The following is a 23,396-nucleotide window of genomic DNA, read 5'->3' as shown; positions in this document are numbered from 1 at the left end:
TGGTATGTGAGCTGAATCGAATTATAAATCTCGAGTTTGAATTTGAGTTCGAGTGTTATATATGAGTTCAAACTCGGGTGAGCTTAAATTTTCAAATGGAACTTACTTATAGATGACATATGAACTACTCAAGCTTAACTCGAGATCAAAAATAATTTAGAAAAATATTATTTTGATGCATAATTTTATCGACTAAAAATCTAAAACAATACACCTAAATTCAAAAATATATAAGTCAATATAATAAATTTTTACCTTGTAGTATATTTCTAATTTTATCTTTAACTCATCTGATATTATTTTTTAAAAATACATTATTTATTAAAAGTAAATTTAAATAATACATGTAATGTTTTTTTAATAACTCCATGCTCTGTCTTTATCACTAGAATTTTAAAAGGTTACTTGTAAATTAATACGCGAACTTTATTCTAATTTACAATTACAATACGAAATTTAAAACTTAACAGTTACCACATTAACTTTATTTGATTTAATTTGAGCACTATTATTATTTTTGATTTTACTTTTTGCGACTCAAATAAAACTATTGGTATACAAGAGTCATTGTCTTCCTCCTCAAAACACTAGATATAACTACACTTTACTTAAACTTAGTTTTCGAGAGGGAGAGCCGCGAAATGTCTTAAAAAAAACGACTTAGTTCGCGACTCAACCAATAACATAGGTTTTGATATTTATTTGTTATTCTGTAATTTTACCAAAATTGTATCAACATGTTTTTATTTATTTGATTTAAGTTTTGATAGTTTTAATTGGATTTCGATTGGTTAGGTTTAATTAGTTGATTGATTTAATTTGATTTTAATTGATTTTAATTAAAAAAATTAATTAATTAGAGCTAATTAGGAAAAAAAAGGGTGAAAAGAATACTAAAAAATTTATAAATATTTTGAACATTGAGATTATTTTTGAACTTCTTTTTTTTAATATTATGAGTGACACGTCGACAATTAACGTTACAAACTGGACAGAAGATTTAATTGTTCAGTTTTGAAACAACGACAATTCAATAATGTCCAAATTAGAGCTTATATGTATTTCTAAAGAAACTATGAAAAACTTTTTGTACTTCTTACCTAAATCAAACTATTAGAAGCTTGAGAAAACCACAAAAATATTACTATTTAAATAAGAGTTTACAAAAATACACACCAAATCAAAAATTTACATTCATGACAAAACTAGGAGAAACTTTACATTTTCTACCCAACCACTAAATAAAAGACACATGGCACACTCAAAACCAAGATAAAAAGTAAAAAACGTGTTAAAAATAGTCAAAAACGCGTCAGAAACGCGTCTGACGTGCGTCTGCCACGCGTCTGACACGCGCGTCAGTCATGCGTCAGCGCGTGTCAGCATTTTTAAAAAAATAAAAATGTATCTGATATGTATCTGATATGTATCGAAACTTATCGATATTATATTTTATTATATTTGTTTCACATGTATCAGCTATGTATTATCGAAAATTATCGGCAATATATTTAATTGTGTTTAATAATTTAAACATGTATTTTTTATGTATCTAGAATGTGTCGCTGATTCATTTTCTCATAATTTTTAAAATAAAAATAAATAAATAAATATATATGTGTATATATATATACACATACATATTATTTTATGTACTATTTATGTGTATATTATATTAAATTCAAAGATATATGTATCACATGCTTTAAAACGCATAAATTACGTTACAAAAAGTATATATATTATATATTATATAATAAAAATATGTGTATCTATCATATATAAATTGTTTTTATTATGTATTCGATATATGTATTTGAAAAACGTGTCTTCCTATTAAATCTTTGATACTTGCTCCGTCCGTTTATTTTTTCATGTTGCACGGAGTTTTGCTTTTTAGCTCAATTTATTCATCGTAAATAATGTATCTACGATGTATCGGCTATGTATTTACAGTGTATTGCAAGATATAGATGATATATCAGTAATGTATTAAAATTTTATTATTAATTTTTCTCCTCTATATCTATGATGTATTAATCGTGTATTTATGATGTATCGGTAATGTATTACGATGTATCGATAATGTATCGATCATTTTAAAATTTATTTCGTTAAAATAATCAAAAAAAATTAAACATGTATCATTAATGTATCTGCTATGTATCGGAAATGTATCATCTATATATCACCAATACACACATGTATCGATCATTTTGAAATTTATTTTATTGAAAATAATCATTCTGAGTTGGAGATGGATTCTAAAAATTGCAATTAATGGTTTATCTACGAAATTCATTTCGTTGAAATAATAATAAAAAATTGGTATATTTTATAATGTGTCGACGCTTTATCTACAATGAATAGTAGATACATACTGAAAATATTTCAGATATCAGATACATTTCAGAATCACCTCAAAAACATATCAGATACATTTTGAAGATATTTCAGATACATTTCAAATAGCTCATATACATCTCAAAAATATATATACATATTGAAAATATTTCAGATACAGTACATCTAAAAAAAATAACTAAAATGCCTCATAAAAAGTATTACATCTTAAAAATACGTTAACGGGTTCAGTCTCAGAGTTTCCTATAACTGGTTCAGTTCTATACGAAGGGAGTGTGTTTCATGGCTCTGTTTAGCTCCTACCAAATGCTGAACTCAAGAAGCTAAAAATACTAAAAGCGCTTCACATGGACATGTTTCTCCTGCATTTAATGGCACCATAATCTAGATTGGTAAGCCATCTGGAGTATTTAATGGCACCATAATCTAGATTTAAAATAGTAGCTCTTTTAATTATCAATGGGCAACTAAAGCTTCTCATGTCTGCTGCTATTCATTATTCTCGTAGTGTTCCTGCGGTCAAGTACACTTTTCTTCATTTTGTTCTGGAAAGGCCATCAGCCTTATCCTTTCTCTGTATCATAGTATCAGATGTCTTTCTCACCCATCATAGTGAGAACAATTCCATATTAATAAAATTTACATTTTGATAGAATTTGAACAAACTCAAGTCTCAAACCTTTACTCTCCTTTTTAATTCAAAAAACCCATATCAAACATAAAATGAGAAACGATTTCCTCAATTAAAAAAAAAACAACCCAACTCCCAAAATCTCAAACCCAGCTCAAAAATGTCATAATTTATATCACAAATTATACAACCCAGAAAAGATATCACAAAATTAAAACATGCTAAAAATAATCTAAAACAGCAAAACCAAATATGGCTGAGCAGCAACTGTCGATGACGCACCAGCAGCCACGATCAAACCAAGTGGTGAAGGTCGCAACTGTCTCTGCAACTGTCGCCACATCTGGTGGTTCTCTCTCAAGAGAGGCGGACGGAGAATGAGAAGATTTTGGTGTTTCAATCTCTAGTTGACTGCTAATATAAGAGGAGAATGAAAGTGGGTATAAGAGCATCTCCATTGCATGTTGTATTTTTTATGCTATTTTTAGCACAAAATAAAATAAAATGCTACATATAGCACATATTATTGAAATTTGCTCCATTGCAAAATGCTAAACTAAATACTAAATTTATAGTTTTATAAGTGATTATCATTATTGATGGCAAATCTGTAAATAATTTAGATATAATAAAATTTAGCATATGCTAAACTTTCTAACAAATTTGGCACAAAGTTTAGCATATGCTAAATTTAGCACATGAAATAGAAGTGCAATGGAGATGTGTTTTTTATACTAAATGCTAAATTATAGCATTGTGAGGTATTTTAGCACTAGAGTGGAGATGCTCTAAGAAGTAATAATTATGCCAGGTCATCTATTTATTGTAAAACACTTTGGATAGAAGAGAAAACTTAATAAAGTGTGGATATTAGAGAAAAAAACTGCCGCATTTATAATTGTTGTGTAATTTTCTCTAGAAGCTTCTCTGCAGATGCTACTATTGCCATTGCCATTCCTTGAGCCAAGATGATTAGAGGAAGGCCAAACTCAATTTGAGACCCCGTATTTTTATCTTTCTGTTTGTTTGATTTCTTTTGAAGTTTCATATTCATTAGATCCCTATATTTCATTGATTTAATTTAATAGGTCTTTTTTAGACTGAATTTGTACACATGTATTCAGTTGGCATTACCATTACCACATGAAAATGATAAAATAGATTGGATTAATGGGTTAATTTTTTTATTTAATATATCTCCGTATTTTCATATTTTTATTTATCTAGTTCTTATACTTTTAAATTTTTATTTATATATTTCTTGTTCAAGTTCTATCTCACGCATGTTTAATGCCGAGTGTAGTGTACTCTCCTTTTCCGCCCAAAAAAAACTTAAAAATTTAAAATAAATTAAATATAAGGACTAAATAAAAATGAAATTTAAAAAAAATGGTTAGATAAAGAAAAAGATGAAAATAAATAGGCTTTAAGATGGATTTGGCGTTAGAGGAATAATAACAAGAATATATATGAAGAATCCATTTATTATGAACATAACTACATAAGCTCATAAATTAATAAATAAACAGAATCATACTTTGTTTTCCTTTTCAAGTAGCCATTGTCTTCCTCTTCTTCTTCTTGGCTTTGTTTGGAAAACGTTGATCATAATCTAACTGAACTTGGCAATGCATCTGTGACCAGAGTGCTTCAAATTTAGATTGATAACCCCTCTTAATCCAGGCTGAAAATTCTTGCTTCAGTGCATTAGAATCCTTATTCCATTCTCTCCTCAGAGTAGCACAGCTATCAACCCCGAGTTTCATCAAACTTCTCAGGAAATTCTCGACCCTGCAGTCACCTAATCCTTGTCTCTCCAGAAGTGAACTTGGACGGGCTGCCATATGATCCCTGACGGGTTTTAAGCATGGCAAAACATCTCCTTCAAGCAAAGCATACGCAAATGCCTTTATTCGATCACCATCATCCTTAACCGCCTCTTTAATAGCCGGAAGCTCCCATCTGTGATACCCGAAACTCGGAATCATATAGCGATATACCTGGTCTGTACTAGCGTTGTAAAATGGTCTGCGAGTCTTATCAACTGAATTAGTGCATATAGGAGTTTCACAGGCGATGTCAACGAGCCATTTCGGATCAATGCTGGTTGCTCCATGAATGTGTGGCCGTCGTTTTGTATGTACCAATTCGCTGTAAACCAAATACTCAGGAGCTGAATGAGACGGAGAGGACGACGGGTGGAGGAATACGGCATCACTAGCTGTGCAGATCTCGTACTCAGCTAAAGATGTAGAGCTGTTTTTGACTCTTTTGGCAACTCTATCAATTAGGCCAGCACATATGGCTTGGCTTAACGCAGTTTCCTCGTATAAATTCAGCACAGGAGGAGTCCCACATCCCTTCCATGCTTGTTTTACATCCTTGATGGTTCCATGAGTCCATGAGACAGAGTTTTGATCAAAGAATAATCCAAGAAGCTGCTCTCTTAGCTTGGACATTTCATCCATGGTTCTCTTATGTAGGGTATTCTCAGAGCAAAATTTCTCTCTGTTTTTAGAAACTTCAAAACATTGTAAACAATAAGCCACAGTCAGAACATCACTGCTCATTTGGACTTCTTTAGCTGTTCTTTTAATATTTGCAGGTTCTAGTTCTCCAGAAATCTCCTCCGTCTCTGAGCAATCGCTATTTTGCTGAAGCTGCATCAGGAAAGGATTTGACAAGCTCAATGCTGCAGCAGCTGCAACTGCATATCCTAGAACTAGATTTGCTCTGGAATAATTCTGTCCATTGATGATCTGCACTGCAGTTAAAAGGATCCGAGAGTGGCGAGGATCCATCGGATAACAAGCCATGGCCTTTCCAAGGGGTGTCAATCTTTTCCCATCAAATGCTTTAAGATTCCTCAAGCAATCATATGCTCGATCCAAGTCCTTTTTCCTAGGACAAGTTGGAAATGGAAAACCATGTACCTGAAATACAGAAAATAGTGAGACAACAAATACAACAATTAATGTACAGCATAAGAAAGAAGCCCACCTTTATGTTCATGGATTCCAGGTTCAGCACATAGCCCTCAAGAGGCACCTTGAGAATTTCAGGACAAGAGAACTCAGCAAGCGAGTCATTAAAGACAGCAGACGAATAAAGGCGGTAACAGTGGCCAGGCCCAGTTCTCCCAGCCCTTCCAGCACGTTGAGCGGCTGATGCCTTACTTATCCATTGTACTTTATAACTTGCCATGCCATTGGAGGGGTCATAATCCTTCACCTTTTCCTTTCCAGTATCAACAACATACTTTATGCCTGGGATGGTTAAGGAGGTTTCGGCAACATTAGTTGCAACAACAACTAGCCTCTCCCCTTTCTTTACCTCTTCAAATACACGAAGCTGCGCTTTTTCAGAAAGCATGGCATAAAGAGACAGTACACGCAGTGGACCTGCGGCAACACGTTTATCTTTCTTCCATGCACTTTGGTTGTAATTATTTAAGCACTCTTGTGGCATTAAAGGATTCTGCTTTGCCTTACAATTCATGCCTACTGCAGAATTTCCATCCAATGCTTCAAAAGCAGTCTTCAGTGAGGTCACAGCCCTTTCCTCACCTAAGACACCTAAAATATTCGTGTCATTTTTCGGAATGCTGTCATCTCCCCAATCTCCATCGCCACCAACAATTTCTAGTTCGCTTTCTGATTCTGATTCAGAATCATAAGAGTCTGATTCATCACCATCAAAAACTGGCATATCTTCGTCATAGTAGCTAAATTCGTCGGTTAGCTGATCAACTGAGTTTCCTTGAATCTCAAATGCCTCATTGTTCCCTGAATTCCTTTCAGTAGACACAGAAAACAGTTTCTTAGAAGCTTTAAGTAACTTCGTGCGCAATTCCTCTACCTCTCTTTGGCCCGTGACAAAAACAAGTATGCCCCCTTTCGGCAGATTCCTGTGGATTGACAGGACCTTTTTAAAGGCCTGGCCAACATAATCGTTAATATCTGTTCTTTTTGCGAAATGTACAGTTATCGGAAACTGCCGGGTGGGAACTTCAATAATAGGAGGAGAATAACCAAATGCAGAAATAAAATCCTTCACTCTCATGGTGGCACTCATCAGAATAAGTTTGGGCGGAGATATCCTTTGTTCAGGGATAATATTTTGTCCTGAAAGTATCATTTTCTGCTGTTCATCATAAACTTTCTGCAAGCAATTTAGCATAAACATCGAATAAGTTAACGCAAAGCTTGAGATAGATGAGGCATAAACTTCATTTTGCAGAAAAGAGAGGTACTTTTTCTTTCGTAGTTTTACCTGGCGTAGCTGGATGCTACGAGAAAGCAATCCGATGAGTATATCTGAGTTGGCACTTCTCTCATGAGCCTCATCTAGTATTATGACAGAGTAGCGGCTCAACAGAAAATCACTCTGCACCAACAGATTTTATTCACTGATTGAGGACCAACATGGCAACAGATGGTAAGAAAGAAACTGAACTAGTCAAACCTTAAGTTCTTGCAGTAAGATTCCATCAGTCATAAATTTGATAGCAATAATATCTGCAACACACTTCTGATGTCTAACCTGGTAACCAACCGCCTTACTACCCTTGAGACCAAGCTCCTCTTCCACACGGTTAGCGGAGGATAACACAGCAACACGACGAGGTTGAGCAACGCCAATAATACAAGATCGAGCTTGATGGTTTGAACTAAAGCCTGCTTCATAAAGAAACTGAAAGAATACACATATGAGGTAGCTTGACTTGCAAATAAAGCATAAGAATGGCAAACATATAAACCTGAGGAAGTTGAGTGGTTTTGCCACAGCCGGTTTCTCCACAGACAATAACAACAGAATTTTCATTAATGGCTTCCATGATTTCCTGCTCCATCATAACAATTGGAAGATCCTTCCTAGTCTCCTCCACTTCTTTCGGCCTTACGACATGCACTACTCTTGATTTACCCTACTTCCACAAATCAGACAATAATCAGAATCACACTTTTCGTGCACAATGTTCCGGTACGCGGCAAGCGTAACCAGAATTCAAGGATAAGAAACCAAACCTGTACTCCTAAGCCTTTCTCTGACTGAGAGAGGCGCCAATGCTTTCGTTTTCTCAACATGGTTTAAGTTTTTTTTATGATTTTGTTTAGGGTTATGCTTACGTGGTTATATATAGTATACCAGTAGTGTTTTACCTTCCTTAATCAAACAAACCAAAGGAACGCGTCTCTAAATACAAATAAAGCACAATTTTAACAATTAATTAATATTCTAAAAAAAACAATTAATTAATTAAGGACTCTTGACACAAGTTTTAATATTTGCAGGGTCTAGTTTTCCAGAAATCGCTATTTCGCTGAAGCTGCAACTGCATATCCTAGAACTAGATTTGCTCTGGAATAATTCTGTCCCTTGATAATCTGTATTGCAGTTAAAAGGATAAGAAATCTTTGTGCTGCCTCCTCAACCACGGGCTTAGGTGGAGGTACAAGCACGAATCTAAGTAGAAATTCTTCGAGCTGAAAACGGCAGAACCTGATGATGAATCAGAAGATGTTGCAGGTGGAAAAAAGTATGGTAATAGAGGGAATAGCAGTTTGGTTGAGGTTCCTGTTTGCATACATAATGATGTAGAGGATGAGATTCATAGGGACGCTCTTAAGGGAAATCTAGATGAAGAGACTTACGAAACATTAGATTCGCGTCATATGGTATCAGAGGCACAAAATTAGGGATAATCTCATACCAATAATAGTAATAATGATGCTAGTTCTCCAAAAAGAATATCATAAAATTATGATTGAAAAAATGAACAGTAGAACCTGAGGATTTTTTATGGCCAAAGATCTCTGGTAAGGTCACATTGACAAACGTGAGAAAACTCCCAATATTTGGTTTTATGTTATATACGCCCGGTTACAAGATTGAGCAAGATTATTGGGCTGCCTAGTATAATTTCCAGAAATATTAGAAACTTGAAATTTTTGGAAAGAACCTTAAACATGCAAATATCCAGTCAAACATCCTAAATATGTGATGGACAAATTTGTTTGTTATTCAGAATCTGTGGTATTTGAAAGGCATATGCTTTAAAAATAATCCTTTGCCAACCCTTTGTTATACCCTAGATCATAGTTGTATGTAATGCACTCCATTCCAAGACTCCTGGATCCCATGTACGCCTGACAAAAGCTGTAAAACGAGCTGTTATTCCCAAATAATCAGTAGCTAATATCCCTATAGTTCCAAACTTTTGTAAATAGTGAGATGCAACATCATAATTGATCTTTAAGATACCTTCAGAGGTGGCAACAAATGCTGGTGGACAACAGATAGTTTTGCATGCACATTTTCATCTACGGTATCCATATTACAATAATCTGCAAACTCAGAACAAGCTTGCAGAGCTAAGTTGCAGATTGAAACAGGATTCGACTGTACTTGCTAAAAAAATAGCATAATTTCTTGCTTTTCATATCATAACAATACTGGATCCAAAGTTGGGAAAAAGTAGATGTAGAAGACTGACAAACTCTCAACTAAAGGGTTTATGAACCACACTTGAGATATCACAGGACAATAAAACAACATGTGCTCAACGGATTCTTCATTTTCAGAATGAATACATGGAAATTCATGATTAAGTCTATGCTGTAAAGCGGCTCCAGAAGGCAAACCTTTAGAGATAGCTCTCATTCTCAAAATGAAAATCTTGATTTTTTTAGAATACTTAAATTCCATAAAAAAAAATTGAGTGTTTATCAGTAAGCTCCAAAGGATATCTACGATAACCACAAGATATCTATCGTTGCTGCTGCTCCAATACCATACACCTGTAATGTCTCAGGCGCTGTCTTGGGTCCCGTCCCCCCGGATGAGACACTGCAAGAATTGAATTGATATTAAAAAGTTTAATTATTTAATTTAATGCAAATTAAAAATTCGGAGAAATTTATTAATTTAAATTAAATATTCAAAAATTATAAAATTATCCAATCTCACTCGCGCAACGCGCGGGCATCGTCGTAGTCCTAGTATAAGAGTGATTTTTATAAGAAAAAAATTCACTGTCAACCTTAAAAACTCGAAATGTCGAAGGACATCATGCAACATTGGAAACCAACTTCCTGCAATAAGAACTAAAATTTAAGGTTAGCCACAAAGCAGACAAAATCTCTAAAAAGGTTAGCCACAAAGCAACACAAGCAGTTTTTATAAGGGAAGTTTGCAGCTGACAGACAAGAAATTGACACAAAGTGCAGAAGAGATTTTGCAGAAGAGATTTACCAAGATATTCGAGAGTTCAACACAAATTGAATTCATGATGCAAAACATGAAAAAAAAAAAACAATATCACTCGGACAATAACCATCCTAATGCCCCCCACGACTATGCAAACCCTGCTACAAAGATGCAGATGCACATAACTATAGAGTATAAACACATAGCATGTTGGTAAATCTGTCACTTACCCTGTCGTTCCAAATTTCACTCCAACGAGTACTGCTAGCAAAATATACAAAACGGAAAAACAGATTAGGTTCTATATTACATGGAAACAGAAGCAGCTTGAACCGGAAAACATCAAATACTAACATCTTTTACAAAAATACATTAAATAATTCCACACTGAATGCAGTAAAATCCTTAACAATCATTATCAGCAGATTACTTTTAGGAACTCATTTGGAAATAAAATGGCACGGTCAGCTTAAAGAGTTATTATATCTAACAACTATAGGAGTCTGTTTATTATATCTAACAACTGTAACAACAAAAGATGCTTGTTTATTGAATCCCACGTGCATTAGGATCATTGTGAGAATTAACTATATGCCGTTCTGGAATGTTTGAAATGATGGACCAGTAGACTCCTTTTTCGCTTTCACACTGTTGATCCAAGTAGCTGCAGTATGAGATATCCAGTCTTTGAAGTGAAACTGGTAAGCCCTCCTTTGGTAGGGATGAAAGTTTATAGCAGTGAGAGATTTGTAAATGCTCAATGGAGGTGAGATTTAGAATCCCTTTTGATATGGATTTCAAATTGTTGATGCAACTGATAGAAACATGCTTCAAGGATGTGGGAAGCAGGTGGCCATCATCATCAGGAAACGAAACCATTGGTACGCCAGTAATGTCAAGGCGCTGAAGAAAAGTGAGACTAGATAGTCCCCACTCTGACAATGCGGTAGGCCTTTGTTTTGTAACACAACCAGCTATAGTGAGTCCTCTAAGATGAATGAGATTGTGCTTGAACTCTCCTAAGCATTTCATAGTTAGGCAGGCGCGAACAAAAATGTGTTTGATATTGTTGCAAGCAATGCTCGGTAGGAGTGACTCCACTTGCCGGAAATCTGAAATACATATACGCATCTTCCCCTCATTCATAGATGGTTGGTATGTACCTACTGCAAAAGTATCATAAGCTATATCACTTGTTTTATATAGTTCTTCTCTGCCCATTAGAAATTGATCTTCATCCTCTTCATGCAAATCTCCAAAACGAAGGTATGTCAGAGTGTTCGGCAAGCCAGTTGCTGGAAATTTAAGCTTTGGGCAGCATTTTATTCTCAAATCTCCAAGAGCTGTAATGCTGTGTAGATCAGTTGGCAAAGTTTTCAGGTTATTGCACTCTTCTAGAGCCAAAAACTCGAGATTGCAAGGCATGCCCTGATGACCTGTGGCAAAAGATACAAGGTTTGGGCATTTACATACTACTAGACGTTTCAAAGAAGCCAACATTTGGACATCAGCTCCATCTTCCCACAGAACTGAAAGTTCACTACAATCTTCTACCTTTAGAACCTCAAGTACTGTCACTGCCTGCATAAGACTTTTATTTAGGCAAGCAAGGCCTGCTATTCTAGACAGCTGCAACGAGGTGAGAGAGCAGAAGCTAATCACTCTTCCAAGAATAGCCTGATTGCAATATTCTGTATATAAAGTATGAAGAGATGATAGACTTCGAAGTGAATCTTTCAACATTGGACATGCAACAATATGAAGATGTTGGAGGGATGGGAGCCGTTGAGGCAATTCTCCGATCAATTTGGGACAATTCTCCAGCTCAAACTGAACAAGGCAAGGAAAGTTTATTTCACTACAAGCCCAGTGCTCCCAGTTCAGCATGTCCTTAAATCGGAGAATTTCAAGAGATTGAAAAGGCTTCAAAGAGGGCAAATCATGCCCATAAAATTCCGCACCTACAGTTCTTACTCTTTCTGCACCTTCTATGGACAATATTCGCAGAAGTGGTAGCCGACCAAGTGATGGCAATGACGTGCTATTTCTACAACAGCCAAGATCCAGCTGCACTAGCTTCAGATACGAGTGATCCCCAAGCCATATAGGGAATCTTGAACCGCCGAAGAATGCAATTGTGAGCATTTCCAGATTCTTTGGAGGCTGCAGCGCGTCAAGAACAAAAGTTTCATTCCTCTCATTTCGTGAATCATTGAAGTTATAACTCCATTCCATCTTTAATGTATTAAGGCCATGTTTATCCTTCAGATTGGCTGCTTTTGCATCTTCGATGTCCATAACGTAATGAAGCCCTTGTATTATAAGTCGCCCCTGAAGTTCTGACAAGTTTTTCAACTCGTGTAACCTGAGACCGTCACATTTTGAAACAATAAACTTGGACAGTTGATGCAGATTACCTAAATTACCCAACCCTGCTGGCATATCTTGCAAGCTGGGTGTCAAAGCAAGGCTGAGATAACGAAGATTAATTAAGTTCTTGATCCCTTGAGGCAATGCTATCAGGTCCTTGCATTCATTCAAAATTAGCGTTTGTAAATGGAGAAGTTCACCTACTGATCCAGGTAGCTGCTTGATGCACGTAAGAGACAAGCACAAATATCGCAAGTGCTTCAGCTGACAAACTGAATTTGGCAATTGGGTAATGTAAGCACCATCTAGACTTAGGACTCTCAAGCACTTTAGTTCCGGTATCAAAGTGTTTAACACCACATCAGTAAATCCACAATTCCAATCATACCTGACTACCATTGTTCTCAAATGCTTTAATTTGCACAGAACTTCTAAGTTTTTTGAGGTCTCCTCTGTCCAGTACATGTGTGTTAAATGCCGAAACTTATCATAATCTGCACGCCATTGACTGCATCCCAAATCATCAACTGATTCAAGACAAGTTTCACCAGCTACAATATGAGCCAAATCACTAATTAGATCATGCATTACAAACGATCCATCAGTGGACTCTTCAAAAAAAGATCTCGAAAGTAACTCATTGAAATATTCCAGCCCTATGTCTTCCATTTTCTTCTTTGTGTTTGACTGCTGCAAGAGGCCTTCAGCCATCCATAAAAGAACCAAGTCAAGCCATTCAAAATTGGAACCCTTAGGAAGTACAGCACAATGCGCAAAGCATCGTTTCAAGTGGGAAGGAAGATGATGATAACTTAACCTTAGGGCTGGAAGAATACCACTGTCTGGTAAATCCCAGATCTTACTTCTCAACACTTCAATCCAAACATTAGAATGAGGTTTACCTCGCAAGAGTCCACCTAGTGCCTTAGCTGCCAAATCAGCTTCAAATGATTGGGGAGAGAGTAAATTACTCTCTCCCCAATCATTGGGCTGATCCCCAATGATTGGGGATCAGTACCAGCCCGCCATATGAGATGGCGGGCTGGTGCTAATTACGGGGATTAAGTTAATCCCCGTAATTAGCTACCAGCCCGCCATCTCATATGGCGGGCTGGTACAAAATTAGTGCAGCCCGCTATCTGAGATAGCGGGCCGGTGGTAGGAGGCACAAAAATGGAATTTTTGTGCCTCCTAGACACAAAAGTGTCAAAAACCCTCTGATTCTTTTCTAGCTGTTGGCTGTCTCTTAAAAATCAATCATGGGATAACATAAGAATTGTTGTTTAAAATGAAACTGCTCGAATTTACATTCTTGATATTTGATACTCATAGCCAAACAATTTGTTTTTTTTTGTTCAATTCAATCCCATACTAAACTTATAAAATCCGGCCAAATTTTACCTATTAAAATCCGGCCAAATTTTACTTACTAGACTAGGATAACAGATAATGATACTCCTTCCGTCCCATTTTGTTTGTCCACATTTATTTTCACATATATTAAAAAAATAATAAATATTAACAAATTTTTTTATACCTTTTTTTGGTTCTTAAATTAATTTAAAATTACTATATTAAAAAAATAGTCAATACAATAAATAACATTAAATGCCAACATAAATATAAGAATAATATCCATTAATATTAAGGGTAAAAGAGGAAAATATGTGTATATAATACAATTTTGACAATCATTTTGAGACATCTAAATATAGTATAGTGGACAAATAAAATGGGACGGAGGGAGTACTAGCTATAATAGAAAATTATTATAAGAATTATTAGACTTAGTACATCATTTGACCCCTAAACTATACCATTTTATTCTCTACGACCTCTAAACTAATTTTGTATTCTATTAAACCTCTTTTTTTTTCTATTTGACCCCTCATTCGAAACGTGCACACAACGCGCGCTGACGTGTATAAAATTGCTGACATGGCTTTGCTGACATGAGGTTAAATAGAACAAAAAAAATAGTTAAAAGGTCCAATTGATCCACTAAAATAGTTTAGAGGTCATAGGGAGCGAAACGGTGAAGCTTAGGGGTCAAAAAATATATTAAGCCTAAATATATTTTTTTATTTAAAATAAAAAGTGATATACTTTATATATTATTTCAAAAAATCATTTAAGGTTTAATTACTTTAAAAATCATAAAATTTAGCGTGTTTTTAAATTTTAACAAAAATTTGAAAAATTCGGAATTGATTTGAAAATTTTAAAATTGCAATAAATTAAAAGCTGGTATATTAAAAAATTTAAAATTAAAAATTCGTAAAACATATTAAAAATTATAATTTTTTAAACAATTAAGTCTTTATTTAATATCATTACATTATAATAATTTAAATATTTTATAATATCATTAAAAAAAACTCCCTTTATCATTATTGAAATGTAAACAAATATTTACATATACAAGAACTTATATCATATAATTATTTGACTAAATTTCAATATTTTTTATTTTTCTATTTTTTTTATTTCTATTGTCGTTAACAAATTATAAAATATTATTAAAATTTAAATAAATTTATTTTTTAAAAAAAATTATATGTGTTTGTACATAAATTCATTTATATGTTTCTAATCATTCATGCTAGACATAAAATAGTTGAAAATTAAATAATTGTATTTTCAATGAGGTTAAATAGGTAAAAATTAGAAAAATAAAATAGTTTAGGGGTCAAAGAGAAAAAATATTATAGTTCAGGGGTTAAATAAAACAATTTATTCATTTTAATTATTCCTCACGCGCTTTAAAGCGTTTTCAAAACATGCGCTTTTGCCACGTTGGACGAATAAGGTCAGATCGGCAGAAAAGTTGCAGTTAAAAGGTTAAATAAAACAAAAAAACAGTTAAAAGATCTAAAAGAATACAAAATTAGTTTAGGAGTCTCAGAAAATGGAAGTGTATAGTTTATGGGCCAAATAATGTATTAAGCCAATTAAATTACCACATTTATGCTTTGCATGGATACAAGATAATAAAGGGAATGAAAGGTAATTAAAAGAAAAGGGAAGAGAGGGGATGAAAAAAAAAGTTAAACCATAAATTTATTTCTCGTCGTCATGTTTTTTTGCTGATTTTTTCGTCGTCGCGTTTCTTCTGATAGATTTCTCGACGTCGTTTTTAGAATTTTTTAGATTTGTTGTGATAATTTAGATTTTTTGTACGCAACTTATTATAGATTTATTGATCTCTTGTTAATATAATTGTTCTATTGTTAATATAATTATTCGATTGTTCATTCTCTTATTTTGATGCTATTGATTTTGTACACAACGAATTGATTTATATTTTTATGGTGTTTTTTTGGTGTTTTTGCTACTGATTTCGTACACAACGAATTGATTTATGCTTTTATGATGTTTTTGCTACTGATTTCGTACATAATAAAATTGATTTATGTTTTTATAGTGTATTTACACTAAAAAAACATAAAATAAAAACAATATAAGAAACAGCAATAGAAAATTGAAAGATATAAAAAAAATCTATAAAAAGACATAAAATGTAAAAAAATAAAAATAAAAATTTGAAATTAAAACTCTAAAACAGGTAACTTAGGTAAAAAAAAAAGGGTATCACATGTAAATAAGTTAAAAAAAGGTGTTAAGATAATTATGTTTTAAAAAAAAGGTATTTTAGAAAATTTTCTCTTTTTAATTTTTTTCACGACCTTTGATTTTTTTTTAAAATCTATAACATAATTTCATTTGAAATCTGCCGGATTTAAACCAATGACAGATTTGAGTTTTTTTTTTGAAAGGTGAAAATTTTATGTGACAATTTTTAAAGATTGCGATAAAATAAACACGGTCTGAATGTGGTGATTTAATGTAATCACTTTTTTTCTTGAATTTTAATGATAAAATCTTGATTTATTTTATTTTAATTACTAAATTTTGATATTATATCAACAAAAGTTTTTTTAGCCAAAATATATATGTGACGGCCATAATTTATCACGTGCCAATTGATCTTTTGCTATTTTTTAAAACATAATTATATAACTTTATTTTACAATAAATCTTTAAATTAAATTATACATACAATGTAACATTTTTGATAAATTAAAAGTAAAATTTGGTTGCACGTATGAATCTTCGGTTAATAATTTTTTTTTTAAACACATAATGATTAATAATTAAACTAAAAAAATATATAAAATACTATAACCATAAAAAAAATTAATATTTAATCATTAAATGAATAATAATTTGTGAAATCTCAAATACTATCTTAGGAGGGGAGGGGAGGAGGGGAGGAGGGGAGGGGGGGGGAGGGGGATAAGGTTATTTTAAAAAATTAAAAGTGGATTAGTGTTTAATTTAGGAGTTTTAAAGATAAAAGAAAAACACGAGATATTTAGAGTGGTTTGAATCATAAACTGATTCTACTCAAATACTCAATCAAAGATTGAGATTTGTATAACTACACTAATGGGGGTGTGTTTTAAGTTTAACATCTAACTAATTACAAAGAGTGTTTTTTCAGAGTTAAACACAAACTCACTAAGTGATTTTTCAAGGCTAATCATAACCACAAACACTGAATGATAAACCAAAGTATTAATTATCAATAATAAAGAAAAGCAGTCAAATAATTGATGCACAATAAATGAAGTAAGAGTTTAATTGAATGTTTGTAGTTGTTGCTGTTTTTTAGAATGTCTAATCACATAAATGTGGTGGTTTTGGGGTATTTATAACCTCTAACAACTCTTCTCAAAATCATCTAAAGAGATGCCAAACACTTTGCTGGAAACAAACAGGTCGCGGCCGTCATAGGTATGTCGCGCCCGCGTCATTTGCTTCTAATGGAATCCTCCAATTAGCTTGAGCCAAGTGACAGCACCTCAATGGGGTGCTCAAAAATAGCCATTGGGGCTCCAACGGTCATATGTGTCGCGCCTGTAATTTAACGCCCTCGATCCAAGTTAAAATCCTAAGGGGTTTAGTCAGCACAAATGGCGCGCCCGTGATGCCTATCACGCCCGCAATTGAACTGTAGCGCCCACGATTCTAAGAGTGTAGCGGGCGCAAAAATCTACTGTAACTTGTCGAAAATGCGATTTTTCAATTCTTGCTAGAAAGCTCTAAATCGATCAGCGATTGTTCCTATAGATTCTTATATACTAATATACATGATTAGAAGCTTTAAATTGATTGTTAAACTCAAAATTAGGGATAAAAAAGGACTTGGTACTATAATCTCCCCCGTTTTAATTTTTACAATCAATTTGCTCAAATGGCTAAATTTGTGGGAGTTCAAATGAATTTTGGCTTCCCCTCACTTTATACACTCAATATAGAAGCGATAATGAAAAAGCATAAAGTAAATGTGATTTTAAAAACATAGGCATTAAAGTGAGATTTGCAATTTTTGAGAGATATGTAAAAATTTAGAAAGGCAAATATCTCCCCCTTTGTCAAAACCAAAAAAAAAATTAAGGCATATACCAAAAGGAAATACCAATATGCTCTCAACGTTTTAAAAATGAATAACTAAACGATTTTGACGTATAAATGAGAACACCGGGGGCCTGGTTGTCCATTTTTTAAGACATTTATTTGAAACTTTCGGGACTTTAAAAACTTACTTAATCATATAGCCAAATTTTAAGGGTATAAATGACCCTTTTTCCTATAAAATGAAATGTTACCAGGTGACCGATGAATCCCAGCCGGCAAGATTAGCAACCTCCGTCAAGGCAGATCTCCAGCTCTGCACTTTAAGCTGACTCACCATCAAATACTCTTCATGCTTCAAAAATGCTTATCTAAAACTACTAGTCTGATCACAAACATCAGCAGGGTCAACTTTGTATAAAACGGGTATTACCATTTGCCTGTTAAATCTCAAGCAATCAAGAATCTTTACAAGCTCATCCAAACACCAATCAAAAGATGCATAGTTTTCTGAAAGAACAACTATTGAAATCTTGGAATGTTCAATGGCTTTGACAAGCGACGGTGAAATCTCTTCGCCTCTAACGAGATTGTTGTCAATTAACGCTGAGATTTTCATTTCTAGTTAAGGTAGTGAAGAGGTGGCTTGTAAAGTTATGGCGAGTGTCTTCACCTATGAAGCTAATAAAAACATTGTGTTTACCAAATGATGATGAAGAAGAAGAATGCATTTTGGGATGTTTACAGGATCTTGATAGAGCTTCAAAAACAATGAGCAAACATTTTAATGTAGTCTCCACTCTATCACCTTATGAAGAAGAAGAAGACGGTTAATCAAGTCAACGCCTCTTTATGTCAATACAAAACAATTATTTTTATAGATTTTATTATTATAGAGGAAAGGGTCTACGCGCCCCTGAACTTGTGACATAGAGTCATTTAACTAAAAACAAACACAAGATTTACGTGGTTCGTCAATGACAACTCTACGGGCAAAGAAACGCGTTTTATTCACTAATAGATGAAGAATACAAAAGAACGGTAGAGATTTTTCTAATGCCCAAACCCAACAATAAACCCAAATAATGCTTTATTCGTACTAATCTGCCTCACACTCTTAAATTCTACAAACCACGAAGATTGTGTATTTATAGAGTCCAAATTAGGTCTAAAGTAATAAGAAGTTATAATTGTAATTGGATTTAGACTTTTTTTCCAACACAAAGACCAATAATGACATGACTAATATCTAACACATATTAGGATAAATTAAAGTCTTAAACTAATTAGAATTTTAGGAATAATCCTACCAATGTCATACCACACAAAGATAAAAATTATAATCCGACAAAATATCACATACAACAAAGAAGTAAAAACCAACATATATCACGTTGGAAATTTGATAGTTCATACGCCACATATCATAAACATACGTCAAATTGCATGGGGTACAAAATGATAACATATTCAACAGTCTAGCTTCCGACTTATGTTGTCATCAAGTATATTAGTGGTCTTCCATATCGGATTTTGAATCTTATAAGAGATTAGGTTGGCTTTTTGAATCTTCCTCATATAGAGTGGCGACTCCAAACTTTACATGATAAACGACATCTATATCTGTACTGTATATAAAAGCATGAAGAAGGATGGGGGACAAACACATTTATGTTAATGTCCTTTTTACTTTATAAAATATAACTATTAATTAAAAAAACTATTGAGATAATTATTAGAGTCAATTAGAGTTAGAATACTAACTAAAATAAACTACTTATAATATTATGTCAAGATAATTGTCTAGAGTACTAACTAAAATACTTTAATATTTAATAACTGTTATTTTTTTTTTTGATAATTTGGGGAGGGGGGAGCGCTTGTGGGAGGAATCGAACCCACGACCTAGCAGTTTGCTGCTTAGCGCTTATACCATTTGAACTATAGCTTATTGGTTAATAACTGTTATTTTAGTTAGGGAAAAGGTGCAAAAATAACCCTCATGTATATCCCGCATTTCTTGTTGACACCTCATGTATTTTGGATCTCAAATATGACCCTGACGTCTTAAAAAAGTATCAAAAATACACACCAAATTGACGGTGTTACATAGTTGCTGTTAACTTGGTGATGTGGCGATATATTTGGCCAGATAAGCAAGTAATAAATCTGACACCACCAGTTAACTTTTTTCATTCCCTTCTTCATTTTCTTTCTAAAAATCTCCAAATTCCTTTCTCTAAAATTCAAAACCCTAGATTGCAATTATCAAGTCTAAAATTTAGACCTTCCATTTCTCTACAAATCTTTAGAGCATCATCAATCCGTTCGTTCAGTGCATATCCAGCAAGCATAGAATTCCAAGAAACTACATCTCTACACTTGGTCCACACACTTGCACTTCCCATACATGGCAATTAGTCCATTCCCGACAAAAAGATTAAACTCAAGACCAACCTTCCAAACAGCAACATGAATTTGCAAACCAACCTATAAGCTATCAGACCCAGTATAAGCTTTTAAGTATAAAAATACAATCAAAATCCATATATAGTCAAAATTGAAAATGAAAATTGGCTAATCGTAATTTAACAGCTCTTGTTGCCGCAAATCCTAGCTCTAATGTTAAGTTGGCCTCGTTTGCAATTGAAGTAAGTTTCCGACACGCTCCCTTGAGATACAAGGGGTTTTCTCTAAGGAAATTCTGTTTATCCTTTGGCGATTCCTCCAGCACGTCGATGTCAATTGTGTAATCTTCATCACTGTCAAGATCCATAAGGAAATTCTGTTTCAGATATATCAATTGTTTATCTGTCCAAATATATTGCCACATCACCAAATTAACACCAACTATGTAACACTGTTAATGTAGTGTGCTTTTTTGATACTTTTTTAAGATGTTAAGGTTATATTTGAAATTCAAAATACATGAGCTGCCAACAATAGATATGGAGTATATATGAGTGTCATTTTTGCACCTTTTCCCGTTTAGTTATTTAATCATATAGAATTCTAATTAAGACAAATTATTTTTTAAAAATTACTAATTTAATTATTATTTGATATTATATTCTTTATTAAATAAGATAGACTACTCCTAATTAACTACTATTTCGATAATTATTTGATATTCTATATTTAAATACAATTTATAATTATAAAACTAATAATTAACTAAACATAAATCTAATATTTTGACGAGTCACACTACGAGCCACGTGTGAACACGTAAAGCGACACTAGTATAAATAAAAGAGGAAACTACAAAAAGAATCCCAACCTTTCATGTAAAGGACAAGTTAAACCCTATGGTAAAATTTGGTACAAAATAAACCCTAGACTTTCAAAAAATTCCAAAACAAACCCTCCATTTCTGATGGTTTTAAATAAATAAAGAAAAATGGCCAAATTGGTTCCTAAACTTTAAAAATTGACAAAACAATTAAAACTCTTATTATTTTTTTACAAATAAGTCCGATTTTTTTTTAAAATAAATAAATTTTATTTTATAATTTTTAAAAAATAAAGTAAAAATTATTTTATTCATATAATAAACAATTTAAAATATTTTTTTCTATATTTTAATTTTATAATTAACTTAAATACATAATTTTGAAGCATGTGATATATATCATATCTATACTATATATAAAAGTACGGATGGGGGGGACATACAAATTTACGGAATAACCCTTTTTAATTTATATTAAATAACGGTTTTATAGTCATTAACAAATTCGTTATTTAATTAATTACTAAAAAATTATTATAATTAGAGTCTTAGTTAAAATAAAATTGTATCATGACAGAGGAATACAAATTGAGTATAAAAAATAGCTAATCTTTTCCAAATTAATAGGAATATCAATCTTTTGGTTTGACTACACTAGCAGCCCAATTAATATTATCCAAATCTTTGTTAGTTATGTGTAAAACTAAAAAAAACTTAATTTGATTTTTTTAATTTTGTTTCAAAATAATAATAATAATAATACATAAATTGACGAGTCACATTACGAGCCACGTGCGTAGCACGCAAAGCGAGACTAGTATTCAATAAATAATTGAATAAATATTATTATATACAACAATGAAAAATAATCTACAATTAATTTTTTTTAAATTCAAAATACTTAAAATTGATGAAGATGATGATGAAAATATGTACAATTTAATAAATTTGTGAATCGATTATATATATAAAAAAATAACAACGAAAAGATTAATTATATCATTATTTTCATTATTTTAATATTATTCTGTAAAAAATAAGTTTTAAACTATATCTATTAAATTAATTATACATAAATGAAATTAGGTCAAATTTTTGTACAAATATAAAACATATTAAAAAGTAATAATGATCGCTTCGACTGATTAATTTGATTTTTTTTTTAAATAATGATTATAAGGGTATACAAATGAGAATTAGGTATACGAAAAATATTTGAAATTAATTAGCTTCGATGTCAATTAGGTACTTATTTTTTATATATATAATTTGTTTATAAATTTATAAAATTTTAGAAATTCTTATCACTAATATCACATATTTTAAATCTACAAAAATAATTATATTAATTTTTTTATTGTTGTATAATAATAATTATATGCATATTTATTGATTCATTTTTTGAATATAGAATAACTTTGTGCCTTAAAATTATGTATTTAAGTTAATTATATAATTAAAATATATAAAAAAATATGGTTTTATGTTTCATTTTTTATTATATGAATCAAATAATTTCACTTTATTTTTAAAAAAAAATTACTTTTAATTATTATTTTTTTAAATATGAGGCTTATTTGTAAAAATAATAAGATTTTTAATTGTTTAGTCAATTTTTAAAGTTTAGGAACCAAATTAGCCTTTTTTCTTTATTTATTTAACACCGTTAGAGATGGAAGGTTTGTTTTGGAACTTTTTGAAAGGTTAGGATTTGTTTTGTAGCAAATTTTACCTTAGAGTTTAACTTATCCTTTACATGAAAGGTTGGGTTTTTTTTTGTAGTTTCCCCTAAATAAAATTTAAATAAAATGCCGCATTGAATAGTTGCAACCCTGTCGATTCATATATCTTATACTTCACAATCTGAAGATAATAAATTATTCGGGTTGGATGATTCAATAAAAATGACTATTGCTAAAGGTCTATATGGCATAAATAAAGGACTTATGTCATGCAAAACCTTAACTTAATAAACAAATTGTAATATAAAATAAATTGATGGTAAATGATAAATTAGCTTAATAAACATTTGTTATAGATTTTGTTTTATATAATTATTTATTATAGATTTGAACAAGAAATTGATTAAAGACCACGTTTGCCAAGCCATTCTGAAAGCTGAAATTGATTCTCTTACTCGCATGATAATTAAAAATATCAAATTGTCAGAAA

General features: G+C 32.3%; 2 protein-coding genes across 6 annotated transcripts; both read right to left on the bottom strand.

Annotated features, from left to right (window-relative positions):
- Positions 1 to 4,401: 4,401 nt before the first annotated feature.
- On the bottom strand, positions 4,402 to 10,468 carry LOC126660211 (ATP-dependent RNA helicase DEAH13-like). 5 transcript variants are annotated; one of them, XM_056104058.1, is made up of 7 exons: positions 10,038 to 10,468; positions 9,260 to 9,844; positions 7,755 to 7,922; positions 7,460 to 7,687; positions 7,268 to 7,381; positions 5,996 to 7,156; positions 4,402 to 5,928 (listed from the first exon to the last, which is right to left on the bottom strand). In XM_056104058.1, the coding sequence occupies exons 2-7, from the start codon at positions 9,329 to 9,331 to the stop codon at positions 4,546 to 4,548; spliced, it is 3,126 nt and encodes a 1,041-aa protein (XP_055960033.1). In that variant the 5' UTR covers positions 9,332 to 9,844; positions 10,038 to 10,468; the 3' UTR covers positions 4,402 to 4,545. The 5 variants fall into 5 exon arrangements, with proteins under 5 accessions (XP_055960033.1, XP_055960034.1, XP_050209531.1 ...); XM_056104059.1 differs by lacking the exon at positions 10,038 to 10,468 and adding an exon at positions 8,023 to 9,154 and having other exon boundaries at positions 9,260 to 9,691; XM_050353574.2 differs by lacking the exon at positions 10,038 to 10,468 and adding an exon at positions 9,086 to 9,154 and having other exon boundaries at positions 9,260 to 9,689.
- A 179-nt stretch (positions 10,469 to 10,647) lies between these two features.
- Positions 10,648 to 21,363, bottom strand: LOC126661528 (uncharacterized). The gene is made up of 10 exons (XM_050355378.2): positions 21,357 to 21,363; positions 20,586 to 20,803; positions 20,450 to 20,508; positions 20,280 to 20,392; positions 18,959 to 19,045; positions 18,696 to 18,800; positions 18,426 to 18,598; positions 18,247 to 18,320; positions 13,662 to 13,813; positions 10,648 to 13,515 (listed from the first exon to the last, which is right to left on the bottom strand). Exons 1-10 carry the CDS (start codon positions 21,361 to 21,363, stop codon positions 10,751 to 10,753), a joined length of 3,753 nt encoding a protein of 1,250 aa, XP_050211335.1. The 3' UTR covers positions 10,648 to 10,750.
- Positions 21,364 to 23,396: the final 2,033 nt, after the last annotated feature.

Source organism: Mercurialis annua, linkage group LG8, assembly GCF_937616625.2.
Source record: "Mercurialis annua linkage group LG8, ddMerAnnu1.2, whole genome shotgun sequence".
Taxonomy (NCBI): Eukaryota; Viridiplantae; Streptophyta; class Magnoliopsida; order Malpighiales; family Euphorbiaceae; genus Mercurialis; species Mercurialis annua.
This window is presented reverse-complemented; position numbering and strand designations above follow the sequence as displayed.